The 15,476-nt window shown below is 34.7% G+C and overlaps 1 protein-coding gene across 1 annotated transcript in view; it reads right to left on the bottom strand.

Moving 5' to 3' along the window:
• GPATCH2 (G patch domain containing 2) overlaps positions 1–15,476 on the bottom strand; it is a 115,924-nt gene that overhangs the window by 21,737 nt on the left and 78,711 nt on the right. The window contains exons 6-8 of the mRNA XM_009079785.1: positions 10,949–11,013; positions 8,813–8,852; positions 5,569–5,639 (exon numbers count right to left, since the gene is read on the bottom strand). Of these exons, the coding sequence (XP_009078033.1) occupies positions 5,569–5,639; positions 8,813–8,852; positions 10,949–11,013 (176 nt within the window). The remainder of the gene's footprint in view (positions 1–5,568; positions 5,640–8,812; positions 8,853–10,948; positions 11,014–15,476) is intronic.

Genomic DNA, 15,476 nt, shown 5'->3' on the forward strand with positions numbered 1-15,476 from the left:
GGAAAGAGAGAGCAGGCAGACTCCTTGCACATCTTTGTCTCTTTAGAAGATCAAATAAAGAGCAGCTGTAATGTTATTTGTCACATCTGTGTAAAAAAGTACCGTGTTCCATATCACCAGATGAAAATGAACAATTGCTGTACAAATGTACAAATAGAGGCTTCCCTTTCAAACTGGGAAAGACACAAAGTTGCAATTTTAACCAAAGCAATAACACACTTGAAAAACTCTAATTGGCTTTGACATCATTCTTCTTGTACATTTTTCTCTCACAGAGAACACAGTTGTAAGAAATGAAAATTCTTCAGAGTACTCCTCTTGTGTCACTACAAGGTACATACTTAAACTGGATTGAGGACAACTAGGGAAAGGAGGGGTCAGGGCTGTGATGACTAATGTTCTGGGTTTTCATTGACACATCATCATCGAGTAGCATCTATGTATTTCCTTTACATAATCCTTCTTGCACAGAATCTGCTCTCCTGAATGCCTCCTCCACACATGCAAAGACCTGTATTTCAGTTTGCACTGTTCACTGCAGGAAAGGACTTCAAAGACTTCTTGCCTGCTCAAAATAGAGCAGCAACAGGTGATCATTGGAAAACTGGCATGCAGGCCTCCTGTCACATTTTAGTGATGGCCAGTAGGCTCCTGCTGATTTTTAAAGAAGGTACTACCTCTGCCTCAAGCAGATACCTAGTTTGCACCCACAAGAACTGGCTAACTAGTTCATGCTAAGCTGCTGCTACATTGACTAGATTGTTAACACAATATCATTACCTAGTTGAAATCTGACTCATATAATTCTACTCCACCTTGAAATCACTTTCATGCATATGGCTTAGCCTTCTTTCAAGTCAGGACTGAACTGCATAAGCACTAAAAATAGATTTTGTTTTTCTTTTAGAGACCTCTGGGGGAACATTTTCATGTGGAAAGCCAACACAGAATTATCAAGATACGACCAAAAAAAATTGGTAAGTAGTAAAATTTCAGGTGCTATTTTCTTTTCAGTTTCTTGATTCATGCATGTGTCAAGTTCTACTTATAGCAGAGTAAGAAAAAATATGTAGATGAAATAATTCATGATACTTAACAGGAACACACCACAAAATAAATGACACAAGATCACTACTAACTTATTCAGAGTCTACTGTTTTCCCAATCTGCAATTCTGTTGTTTCTAGATTACAGCATGAATTACCTAGTTACTGCATTGACTGTATGACCAAAGGCAAAATATAAGCTGCATAAGTATTCTGGTTATTCTGTTAAATGAGGATAAAAGTACTTCCCTACTTCATAAGGGTATAGTGAGTACATTACATTTTAAGAGGGAGGCAGTCAACCATTTAACAATACGATCACATGTTCAAAATCATGTTATAGCAAAATACCCTTCAACACTGTCCCCATTGCTTATCAAAGGAATCTCTTAACTATGGGAAATATCCTTTACGCAGAGCTCCTTTTTAAATAAAATTTTACGCAAGTGACTTAAGTAAATGTGTTTTACCTCATGATGGGAGCAGGCAAATGAGCACATGACCAGCTATGGCAGTTCAGCTGCCAAGCAGCAACTTGTTAACTCACCACAACTCAATCATGTTCAATTGTTTGCCCATTGCCTCAGGCTACAGACAGACATTTGGTCTGCTAACAACTGAGCCAGATGAAGACATTACTATCCCAAGCTATTTGTTATCACACATCTGCTGGAGATTATCATCTCCACAGCTCTGCTGGAGGAAGAAATCATGTGAGCACACCCTAATATGGTTTGTACAAAACCAGCCAATTTAATTTAAATAGGTGAGTTGAGCTAACCAAGCTGGTTTTGCCTGAAGTGTATTAAAAATGCAGACAAAAAAACTTCTTTACTGGAAAATGAGTAGAGGATGAAAATAAGCAGCTGGAAGAATCATTCCCTTTAAGCAGTGTACCTGAATTGGGGAAGCAACTGTTCTCATCCTAATGTAGAGAGAGAATGCAAACAGAGAAGGTTTTCAAGGCTATACAGGATAAATAAATGACGCTTCTAAAGAAGCATATTTTAGTACCTCTAATAATTTAAATAATGGGTAAACTACATATTTGTAGCTTAAATCTTATCTGTAAAGGTAGCATACATATATATATATTTAAATGTCTTGAACAGAGAAGATCACATGTTGAACTGTATCAGTGTAACACAACCTATCCAGGTTTGAAGTTTTGTAGTGCAGGACTGTCCCTCTCCTTAACATTTGGTCCATCAGTAGCCATATCAACAGATCTCTACAATCTGATTATCTTGCCACTAGTAAAAGTTTGTGTTAGTTTATATAGGATTCGATTATTATTATTAATTTTGACAGACAAAACCTAATACAAGGCACCCAGTACAGTACAGATCATCCCAGACAGTAGTATTCCACTACAGAGATAGCTGCAGACCACTGCCATGCTTAGAGCTCCACATCTTTCTGATGTACTTACAGAGTAAATTATTCCACAAGTCACTGATCTAATGCAATATGGGTATTTACATATTGTCTACATGCTCAGACAAGAACTGTGTTCAGTCATCCAAAAGGGTAAGAAAAGTCAAGGCAGGCACAGAAAAATGTATGTGTGTGTGTGTGTACACATCTCATACACATACGAAAACCAGAAAAAAGTCTTCCAGAACAGCAAGCAAACAAGAAATACAGTTGTGTGAAAAGTGTACAAAGAAAGTCCCACAGAAATTCAGTCTTGCAATAAATGCAGATTAGACTGTATTCTGGACAAGTACAGTGATTTTATAGAATGTCCAACACTCGCCTACTGCTGCTGTTCTTTCACTGCATTTAGCAACAAAGAGTAAGACAATCTAAGGTGACAGCCACTACTTCTTGTATGCCTCTTTTCAAGGTGGTTACTCATCTGAATTTCCTTGAAGTGTCCACTCTAATAGTTTAGTGCATGAAAGTATATTTAGAATCCATTTAGGAAAACTTCAGACTTTAGGGTGTGAGTAAAGACTTCTGTTCAACAGAACATTTAATTACATATGCATGGAGTACACTGAAATAATGAAAGATTTACGACAATGTTACTTAATTCTGCAATTTAACCTTGTGACATTTGATAGGTCTCATTCTACTTTAGTGTTTTTAAAAGTATATGGGCACATGCAAAATGTCTAAGTGACAGATTTTTCACTTAAAGATTTCACACGCAGTACTGAACATGCACATTTGCAACTAAGGTGATGTTCACCATTTTATTAACGCTAACAATAACAATATTTGTTACTAAACCAGTAATTTCTATAGGTACCTTGCTAAGTAGAAACATTCTCCTTCTCTGTATTGGCTGGTGAAACTAAGATTAACCCCTTTGGTAGAAGTGGTAATTTAAAACTAGTTCATAACAAAATCATTCTTCAATATTAACCACAGAGAAATCTGACATATGCCACTCAGCACCATGAGATTTATTTGTAAGGAACACAGTACCAGAGGAATTGTTTTGAATCAAATGAGGATCAGGACTCGTAACATATGAGGAGATGAACTATGTGCATTTTGTTGTTTCTATATTTCTGAAATTCAGTCTCTATTTTGTTTGGATCAGCTTTTGATAAAATGCAAAATAACAGGTTACAGAACACAAACTACAGGAAGAAAGTAATCACCAAGGTATCCTACTGGTTTGAGAGAAAAAATGTTTGCACATGCTGTAAATTAAATTGTTATTTTCAGCAGCTAAACTGTAGCAAGAATGTGAAAATTTATTCAATACATCTTGTAAATAAGACTATATGCCTTGATATTATAAGACAGTGGATGGCCTGTTAAAAACATGATTTTCATAGTAATTTGAAAATTTTTCTTCAAGTTGCTTTAAAGAACTAAGAGTAAGTTCCTGTGGCAGGCAGAAAGAATTATGGCTTTCTGAAAAAGCACAAATAATTATTTTGAAATAACCTGAACCTCCTGAAGAAAATGCCTTTGAAAACAGACGATGGTACAAGGAGGTGTTAGCAGGTGACCTTGCTGGTTTTAAAAACCTTGCTGGTTTTTAAGATTTACAGGATGAATCTGGACTGTGGCTTTATGAACATCATAACAATAGTTTATGCAAGCCTTCCTTTAATATTACAGATATTTTATGCAAAATGCTAATCTTCAGTCTTGGAGTTGTCATCTATTGCTTCTACATAGCCTCAGAAATGTTTATTGGGATAACAGTCAACTAAGGTACTGTTGATTGGACATGAAGAGAGGTTGAAGATCACTTCACCTCCCCCAGAGCTTCACTGGTCAGGATAACAAACACATCAGCTGTGATTTTGAGTTCCTCAAACACTGTTTAACATTGCTACAGCATAAAAAAAAATTCCTAAAATGACTTTGAATATTATCTGTTTCTTACTGCTGACTTTGTATCCACATTATATTCTCAGTTTCATGTAAGCAGTCTGATGTTAGGAGCACACTTACACTGAAAATTCATATCTAAAGTGAATACATTCTAAAATTCTGAGCCAAAATACCATTTAACAAGTGCACTTGCCAGAAAACCTATGCAGAAATTGTAAATATTTTTTTAACATAAAAGGTTTGCTAGACAAAGATAAACACAATTTCTAAAGATGAATGACCATTGCATAACCAATGGTTTAGAGTGTGTAACCAGAACTTGCACACAATGAACTAGAATCATATTTCAGATGCATATTTTTGAAAGAAGCATTTACCTTTCCAGGTATTCAGCAAGGCAAGTATTTAACAATATTAAAAATTAAGTTCAGGGTAATCACATATACACTAAAAGACAACAGCCTGAAAGAAAACTGACTGAAGTGGTATCAGAAATTTACACAATGATATAAATGTATTATAACTTTTTTTTATAAAGTAATTTGATATGACATTGTCATCTTTACAGAACAACATAAAAATTGTGCAAGGTGCTGCACATAGGAAGGGAAGTATTTCACTAGTTTCTCATTTGAAAAAAATTCTAGAATTAAGATAATTATTTGGCAGAATAGATTCAGCAGGCAACTTGTACATCAGAAAACCAACCCTCTAGCAACAGACTCCTAGATCATTATCCAGTTCAGTGTAGAATTTTTTGTCTTTTGAGGGGGAGGAAAGATGCTGGAGGATAGAATTAGACTTGTCTTTATTAAGTCTTCACAATGAAATTTTTATTGTCAAAATATGATACAAGAACAATTTAAGTATAATAGCATTTAAGTTATCTTCTTGATTTCACGTATGCATAATGGAAATTTTATACATTTCCAGCACTTAACTTACATGTCAAGCCGTACATTGGCAGCCATTTAATTCCAATGTTTAATAAAGAGATTGAATTTAGTACGTGTAGCTCGATATTGTTACCAAAAAAGTCTAATATATAAGGCAATGATTACACCATAAAATAGAAATTCTTGAAAGCAAGTCACAAAACCCACAGAAGATGCCTGGAATTACCCCAACAGAATGGTGTCATTTCTTATATAAAAATTTGAGACTTGAGAAATCAACAAATTCATAAACTGTACTAATGACAGCTGCCACATTAACTTACCTGCTAGCTGTTTTCACAGAGCTGTTCTTCTTGTGCCCTCTCTCTGATCGGTTGTCTCGCAAGAGTTGAAGCTATTAAAATAAAATCAGCCATGTTCAGAACAGTCTCACAAGCAATGTCTTTATTTGCTGTTTAGAAGTATTATCCTGACAATGCAATGTCTTGACTAATCTTTCAACAGTTTTCCCTCATGACTTTGAGAGGGACATGAAGAGAATTTTACAATACTTGCTAATATGCAAAACTATGTCCACCAATTTAAAATTCCTAAATAATTGAAAATGTAAAAATTAAAGCATTTTCAAAGCAGATTATAAAGCCATGCAATTCACAATTTCGCAATTAACTTATCTGTAAAATTTTACAATTTCCACAATTTCAATTTCAATTTTCAAAGATGTATAACTGGAAGAGTTGAAGAACACTTAATTTACAAAAAAACTATTCAAGTTGGCACTTGTTTTTAAGCAGTTATGAAAGAGTTATAAACTCTTTTAAGCCTCAGGAGCTTTTGCAATTTGAAAGCTGCAGAATCAACAAAAACACAGTATTAAAGCTTCCCGTAATAGTGAGGAAGTATGAATAACAAAGGATTTGTTTAACTGAAACAGTGACTCAGATTCTGAAACAAGCTGGGATTTACTTTATTTATGTTTAGACAAATAAAGGAAGAAATTTCATTCAGACTATCTCCAAAACTCAAAAGTCTATTTTCAGCATTAGGAGGTTTGTCAGATGAGTCAAGTGGCAGTAACAGTAAAAACAACTGTCAAAACATAACATTAAAGAAGTTAAAGCTGGACACTACAAAAACCCCCAAAGGTTTCTTGAAGCTTATCATATATTGAAGAAAGAACAGAATGAAAGACTGTTTAGAAACAAACTACAGATAAATGGACCTAATATTCACAACAAATACACTTAAAAGTCCCATGGCAATTAGGAAATTATCAACTTTATGACTTGGCCAACCACACTGTATAGTTGTACATGAACATGGACTCCAAGAAATGCCACCAATCTATAAAACTGGTCAATTAAATTTTCCCCAACTCTCTACAGCTTCCCTCTTGTATAAGGAATGCTTCTTGCCATTTCACTCTTTTCATCTAGTTCTCAGATGCAGTCGAATAGTGCAGTGTGCTTTTAAAAGGCAAGGATATCTGAAAGGATATATAAGGTTTATATTCTGATATATTTTTGCAAATTAGTGTTTTCATTTTCTTAATATCAACAAATTAGAGCACTTACAATTCATATTCAAATGTAGCTACAATTTTTACCAGCATGATTGTCACACAGTTATTTCATGGTCAAGCTAGGCATAATCTTACTGTTGTCAATAATATCTAGCTGGTAAGTAAATTGCAGTTAGAGCATGTACAAATGAAGACCACCTGCCAGACTTTAAATTCAATTACTTGATTACTTGTGATCTAACAGAACAACTCCAAAAATTCATTAAAACAGAAAGTAGTAAACAAATGCAAAGAATAGTTATTTACTATGGATCTTCAGATATTTAGTGAGTATTTTACTGATTGTCAAAACTGCCGTAATTACATGGCACCGAAATTCTCATTTCTTTTCTTTTTCTGTCTTAAAAAAAAGCCCAAACCTATTATGTGCCAGTAACATCTAGAACTGATGACATCAGCTTTACTTCACAATTCCTTAGTTATCTGTAAGTTACAAATTCAGTTAACTTCAGATAAGCTCTGAAAACACAGCTCTTAAGAAAGATGAAATAAATATGTAAAATATGAAATTAATTCAAACCTACTATTATCTGAGAAAAATGGATTAATTTATAATTATATACCAGCTAAGCTGACACTTCCCACATGCCATGCTGAATGGATAGCACCAGTATGCATGATGTACATGAATGTATTTCTCATTATGGAAATGTCCAAATTTTTCAGCTTAGAATCTTTTAAAGAAGTAAACAGTACATCTTCAGTTAACTATTCTGTGATGTGAGATCAATATATTAAAGAAAACCCAATTAAACAAAAACACTCAAACTCATACTAACCTAGTTCTTTTTAGTATGTTTCTTGCACAAGGAAATGTGCTTCAAAATAATAAGAGTTAAATGTGAATTATATAAAGCTGTCTGCTTAGATGTCAGTCAGTCAGGTGTCAGTCAGCTTACTGCAACATGCTATAAGTTCACAATTTACAGCTACAACTACAGTGCTTTGTCCACTCTGGCAGTTTTGGGTAAGTAATATGGCCTGCTCTAGAGTTCAAAAGGAGGGGGAGGGGACAGGAAAGATTTAAACTATGACTTACTGGAGCTACAAGTGTGGATTATCCTAAGATGAACGTTCTAAAGATTCTAAAGATTTTACTTCCTTTTGAAGTTTCAACTATAGTTACATTTGTAAATGTAGAAGCAAACTGGCACAGATCTAATGGAATCAACTGTGTTATGTCAATTTTTACCAATGTGAAAAAATTCTAATGCATTAATGATATATTCAGCTACTTTTACTGAATAGTTGAAACAACTATACATTTATGAAATGCAACCAGATTAACTTTCACATTTTATAGTCTTGGACAGTATGTTCTGCTTAGACATTAGTACCACCCATAAGGACAGGTATTTCTCCATGTCTGAAGACAAACTAAAGAAATAAGTGCCATGTTGCTAATCAAATATTAAACATGACTTCGCATTCCCTAAATCACATCTCTAGGCTTGGATCTCCTAGGGACTACACTGCAGGGGCTCAGCAGGCAAACTAGTAAGGTATTGCAAACAATACCTGCACCATGATGAGATTTAACAGTTCACTTTTACTGCTGTGGTCATTTAAACCAATGAAATTCAGGAAAATGGAAGTGAAGATGTTCTTGTAGAAGCCTGCCCACTCTTGTTACTGTTCTGTATTTCTTAATTTCGGGAGCAAAATATTTGGTATTCAGCATTTTAAGAAATGAACACTTAAGAGATACTATGATTGACAAAAATAATAATAAAAAAATTCAGAATTTTCATTTAAACTTTAAAAACTCAGAGATACTTAGGTGAAATTAAGTGACTAATTAAAGATTTTTAATTAAGGGAATTTTGGAAACGGGCTGCTGTTAATGTTTGCTTACAAGAAAATATGAAATCATACCTGGTTTGTTTACAATTTATTATAATATTAGCCCACTACCCCTGGCGTAGAGGTAGTTAAAGTCTTTTATACATCTCAAGCAAACTGTTCTTGATCAAAGCAGTTCTCACCTGGCTATGTTCCTTCCTAGCCCCAGGGCTAAACCAGTGGCTGTGGGAGAAAAAGAAAAGAGAGGTTTAACAATATAACTAACAAAGCACATGCTGTCATATGACTGGTCTGTGCGTGCTTTTGGGTATTTTATTGCCTGCCAGGAAAATATAGCCCTTGGCTATGCTTTATTTTAATGGGATATTTTTATTGAACTCTCTAAGTCTGTAACAGTTCTGAAAAAATGCGTCACAAATTTCACTTCTGAGTAGTTACTGGCTTTATAGGTAATTATATTTTGTCGAACAAGTTAAAATAATACATAAATGATAGCATTTTAATATACTGCAATGTACATGCTATAAATAAAAGCAATTTCATGTTTAGTACTGAAGTGGTACTTATTAATGATTATAGCTGAAAAGATTTTAAAGTACTGTGGACTACCTGATATTTGTCAATGCATTATTTCACATACTGAAGTCTGAGCTTAAATCTAAAGTGAAATCCCAACTCTGTAAATCCAGTGGCTTCATATCTCCACGCAATTGCAAAATTTTGACTATTGGCAGCCTTATTTCATAGAGATGAAAATTTAGACTAAGATGTTGACACGCAGAGACAAGAAATCGCATCACTCTTCTCTCAACAGCAGTAAAATCATAATAATAGTGGTTCACATACACAATACAATCACACAGAGCTGAATTAACATTTGAATGTAGCTGTATATACAAACCTGCACACTTGCAAAATGAAAAGGAGAAAGAAAAAACAAAACACAAAGAAATCTCAGGTTATGCATAGTACCTACATACTATTAATGTAAGCAAGCAATAGGTTTTGGACAAAGCACAGAACAATTTCATCCATTACAATATTACACAAAAGAGAACATCAAATTATCTGCTATTATGCTTGCAAGTTCCTAGAGAAGTGTAATCAAAGATTATAAGATTAACCTCATCATGCTTTTTCTGAAGGAGTTAAATTCAATACAATTTAGTCCCATTTTTCCCCCCAGCAGCCACATAATGACACTTAAATTTTTACTTTAATTAATATACTCAGAAGACACAGATTCCATGGAACACTCTGGTCTAAATCACTTTTATATTTAAGTCACAAATCTGAAAGTTTTGTGGCTTATTGTCACTCAGTTTTGCGGAGTTTCCTGATAAGCAGTCAACGATCTCACACTTGACCAGCTGTCTGCAAAACCTCCATACTACTACTAACTCCTTTCTCCACTTTTAAGGTAAATAAAGAAAAGGAGTTGGAAATGAAAAAGGAATGACAGCAACGAAGTTAAAAGTATACCTTGAGATAAGGTAGACATTTATATATTTTGCACATGAAACATTCATCAACTGCACTGAGTTCAAAATCTGACGAAAATAGGGAGATTTCACATACACACAAATAAGGTCAACATCCAGGGGCTCATGAAGATAAGAAATATAATGGGTTAGATCTAAATTCCACACAGATGAGTGTTTTGCCTCTGACCAGTTTTAACAGCAAACACTCAAGGAGGAGCAGCAAACTTCTCCACATAAACTCTGGTAGTTTGTAGCAGATCAGTGGATTCCAGACTAAATTATTAGTAAAACATATTTCTATTGAAAAAAATCAAAGTATTCAAAGCAATTTGAATGCATCTCATATTTCGATATTAAAACCCCATAAATAAAATCACTTGAATGAGAAAGTGGTATTCCCATCACACTGATTGTTATAGTTTCATCCATTCACTTAATTAAAATATTATTTGTTTGCTTGTTTCATTTAATAAAATAAAAATTCATATAGTCATGCTTGACATTTTTGAATTTCCCACAGGAGAAAGACAAAGTAGGTATTTTGAAACAGCCCATATTTGGTATCCAGCCTAAAAAAGTTTGCATTTTAGGAAAGGATATAATTAGCAACTTAATAAAAACACATTTACAAAGCACTGAATTTCACGTTTCCTTAAGAAACATAAAACGAATTACAAAGGATTATAAATACTCTTATTAAAGAAAGATCATCATGTAACTGATCTGAGGCTCCCATCATGTGTTTCTGCAGTTGTAAAATGTAGCTTTGGAACAGAGGTACTACTGTCAAGCAAACAATAATAAAAATTTATAACTCCCATCACTGATACTCACTCATGGTGAAGAGAATCCTGGGACAAGTGAACTGTTTTCCTGCTACCGCCTGGTCCTGGAGTTATCTAAAGAAAAAAGTAGGAAAAAAGAAGTCTTTGATCAATGGGTCAGCATATACACAAAGTGATTGCTTGTTAAGAAAATACATGACAAATATTAAATATAAAGGAGAGACTATACTAGATACAGTAAATGCAAGTAGCAATATCAGCAATTCTGAAGTAAAGTCTAAGTGCAGAAAGTGCTATACAAGATTTGGTAAAATCCTTTATGTGTAATTCTGATTGGATGTCAGACATAAAGACATTTACAGGGCCTAAGTTGCTTTTTTCAAAAGTCCATGAAGTACATTATCTCCAAAAAATCAAAGCTAGATGCTGTGAAAATCACAGTCAAGATGCTGTCCTTATTTATGGCATAAATAACAGCAATAAATTCATTAAAACTACCCTCCCAACCTTTGTATCCCAACACAAAACTTTTGAAATTCTAGCTGACGTGGGATAGAATGCAAAGGTAAAATAATTTTTACCACACTGTACTGCTGTTCTTGTCTAGTGCTTTACATATATTGAAACCAAAAATATATAGTATCCTCAATTTAAGAATGATCTTAAGAATGCATGAGAGTGCACACAGATTTTGCAGATTATGACATTCTGGCATTACTCGAGAATGAATTCAGCTTTATTTTTATCTTTGGAAAATGCTTAATTTGTCTGCACACGTCGACAGGTAAAAGGAGAATTGTAAGAGTCCACTGATGAAACTCTTGCTTAAAGAACCAGAGCAGAAGGCAAACTACTCTTGTTGAAAAGAATGCAGGAACAAATTTTCAGTTCCTTGGACATAATTTTACAGTTGATACGTAACCAGAGATAGGAATGAAGTCAGATGTTCTGCCAATTTTGAAAGAGTCCACAAAAACTCAGTATATTCATATGGCTCAGACTTGCCAAAAGTACATGACCAGAAGATTTGCAGATAAAAGCAGCCTACTCGTTATTAGAAGAACAACGAGCTCAATTTCAAAGAAATATAGCCCTATTAATCTGGCACTGTAATGGAGGAAAGTCAGGGCAATCGGAGCTCCAAGTCTGGAAAACTTTCAAAGAATAGTCACTGAACAATTTGAAAGCTCCATGTGGTAAAAGTATTGGACCAAAATCTGCTTCTTTGACCTGAAGAATGATGTCACTCAGGGCTGAATTGAGAAACAATTAAGCGCTGTCAGTTTTGTGGCTGATGGGGATTGAAAAGAATTGGTAATACCTTACCACAGAAAAATCTATGCAAACATACAAATCCCTAGGAGAGGAAATCACAGCAGCCACATGGGAGAACACCACCTACTGCTTTACTTGCATTTGGAATTTACTGTTTTGTGAGACTGATCGAGGCCTTCCATAGCCACGTGATAATAAAACACTGACCACATGTTACTTTTTCATTGTCACAGTTCATCTATTAATAAAAATGAGATATGGCCATTCGTAAAGACAGACCCGGAAATACAAGCAAGTATTTTAATATGTAATTTCCGAATTTTAAGATTAATAACTAAACTGTTACTTTAACTCTATAGGTAAACGTGTAGCTCAGCTCTCGAGAGTTATATCCTGCATTAATCTCAAAATGAGGTTTTCATGCTATTCCAGTGGGTATCCCTGGAATATAGTAATCCATTTTCTACAGTGTGGCTATAAGAAAAGCCGACTGTGCCTATGTCATGCTTTGTTAGAGGTTCATGATCACATTATCTCATGGTGGACCTGACACTTTTATTCAGTTTACAGTATGTTCTCTGTACAGGCAACTTATTTCCTTTGCCTGGGCTGCTGACAACCTTTTCCACACTATATTAATCTTGTTTACAGACTTTATCTTGGTACAAATATCTGAAAACTGAACTTTTTATCTCAGGGAGAAAATAAACAACATGTTGACAGAAGCAAAAGCTATTTTCTGGACTAAAATTGGTTGTTTACCTGCAGCCATACTTATGGAAACAAGTTTAAATTTCCAGCTTACTCAAAATACATAATCTGGAATTTAATAAGCATGGAACTTTCAAGAAAATTCACTTGATAAATTGTCAGTTTTAAAATAATACAGAAAGCACAGAAGTATATTTTCCCACTAAATTATATGAGAATATGAACTTGTTTGGAATACAGTCACAACTGATCACAAAGTATACTGCTCAGGTTTCTCCTGCACACCCCAGATAGCTTCAGTTACCAACCAGCCACAAAATACCTGTAAAACTAAACTCATAATGCATACATACAGACCTCTGCATAAAACTGACTGCTGATTATTGTAAGATTCACAATATGTAATGCAAATTAATTTGCATTTGCAAAACTTACCTAGAGTGTAAAAACCTAAAACAAAACCTATTGCTCATCTTTATCTGCTAACTTACAGAAATCTACTCTAAAGATCTGCTGAATAGCTGCAAAAAAGAGTGCCAGTTGCTCTAGAAATTGGCAACAGATCACAGGACACTAAAACCAAACAAATATCCTCTCAACTATTCAGATTCTTTATTCATGCAATGTTATCTATCTGTTCATGTATCAGACAATGAAATCTCAATACACAATAAGAAATCAGGGGGTAAAGCAAGTACTATCTTTCCACTGGGTAATTACAAACAAATGGCACTGAAGGTTTGCAGAACTAAGATTAATTTTTTTCAACTGAATGTATGGTAGTGTGCGTGTCTGTGTGCACATATCCACATGAGGGAATCAGAGTTGCTGTGATGTGAGTGTTTAGGAGACTGACAGATCAGGCCTGTTTTAAACTTTAAACTCAGTTCATTAATTAATAGCACTCTTCTTGGTAATGGCCACTTCTTACACACTAGTAAACAATCTCCTTATATACACAAGAGTATCAGTTTGTAACACTTCTATGATAAATTACCCATGTCTCTAGGAAGCCTGTGTTAGTGCTTGTCACTTGTATGATAAATTACCCACGTCTCTAGGAAGCCTGTGTTAGTGCTTGTCCACCCTCTCCGTAAAGAAATGCCTCCTGATGGCCAGTCTGAACTTACCCTGGTGCAGCTTTGAGCCACTCCTGCATGCCCCAGGGATAAGAGATTAGCATGTCCCTCTGCACTTCCTCTCCTCAGGAAGCTGTAAGGTATTCATGAGGTCACCCCTCAGTCTCCTTTTCCCCAAACCACACAAGGCTGGAGTTCTTAGCCACAACTCCTAGGACATGCCTTCCAGGACTGTCACCAGCTTTGTCGCCCTCCTCTGGACATGTTCAAGGACCTTCACATCCTTCTTAATCTGTGGGGCCCAGAACTGCACAGAGTACTCAAGGGGAGGCTGCACCAGAGCTGAACACTGCAAGATAATCACCTCTTTTGAGTGGCTGGTCATACCACTGAGGGAGAGGGAGCACAGTGTCTACAGCACCATCACAGGCTGCTGCAACACTCCAACTTACTTTATATGAATAGGGTAAAAGGTGTCCAAGACTGAAGTCTATAGAGAACATTACTTTAAGAAAAAGAATCAATTTAGTGGATCAATTTATGCATATTTTAATAAAATCTTATAGTGCTATTTTAATTTACATATGCTGGAGTTTAAAGAAAAGTGACTACCATGTGCCAACAAAAATCACAATACATTAACACAAAACAAAAATATGTTACATCGTTACTTAAGAATTCTGCTTACTTTTCATTTGAAGTATATTTTAATGTTCTGTTACTGAATAGCTGATAGGAAAGCAGTAATTATCTTTAAAGACACCTATGATACAGACCTCCCAAGTATAGATGTACCCAATATTTTCTTAATAGATAGAATAACAAACTATATTAATGTGCATACTCATCCATACCTCTTCTCCCTTATTTTTTCCCATGCTATCACACAATCAAGTAAGCACGTAGAGTTCCTGTTTATAGTTCATGCTTAGGAAACACATTTTTGCACAAATACAGACTATGTCCTGTCCATAACTGTTCCTTAGATACGTTTTCCATTACTGAAAAAATAAGTTTATTACTGTTTAAATAATTTTTAAATACTGAAATTGGATTTTATGCCAAGCACTCCAGAGTATGTGCAACGAAAAGACATTACTGATCCCGTTTTTTAAAGGAATTTATTTCTCTGCTCTGATTTGGTGGAGTTGGCAGTATTAGGTTTATGGCTGGACTAGATCTTACAGGTCTTTTCTAATCTAAATGATTCCATGATGTCTCTAAAAAAGCCACATAAATAATTATGGAAACATTTTGACTTGAATGCTTAGCTTACCCATCACAGTGTGTCACATTTGTAGTATGCAAAGCCAGTAAATTTCAACAAAATTTTGCTGAACACTAGTTACACAAATGAGTTGCTTTCCTAAATGAAAGGATGGTTCTTTTTTCTACTCTGTAAATTACCTGTTATGATCAACTACATGTAAAAATCAAGTATATTAACAAAACATTTTAAATTTGTAAAGAAGAAAAAGCCCCTTTATCTGGGTTCACATATTTATAGTCTCT

Source organism: Acanthisitta chloris, unplaced genomic scaffold (genome assembly GCF_000695815.1).
Source record: "Acanthisitta chloris isolate BGI_N310 unplaced genomic scaffold, ASM69581v1 scaffold12478, whole genome shotgun sequence".
Lineage (NCBI taxonomy): Eukaryota > Metazoa > Chordata > Aves > Passeriformes > Acanthisittidae > Acanthisitta > Acanthisitta chloris.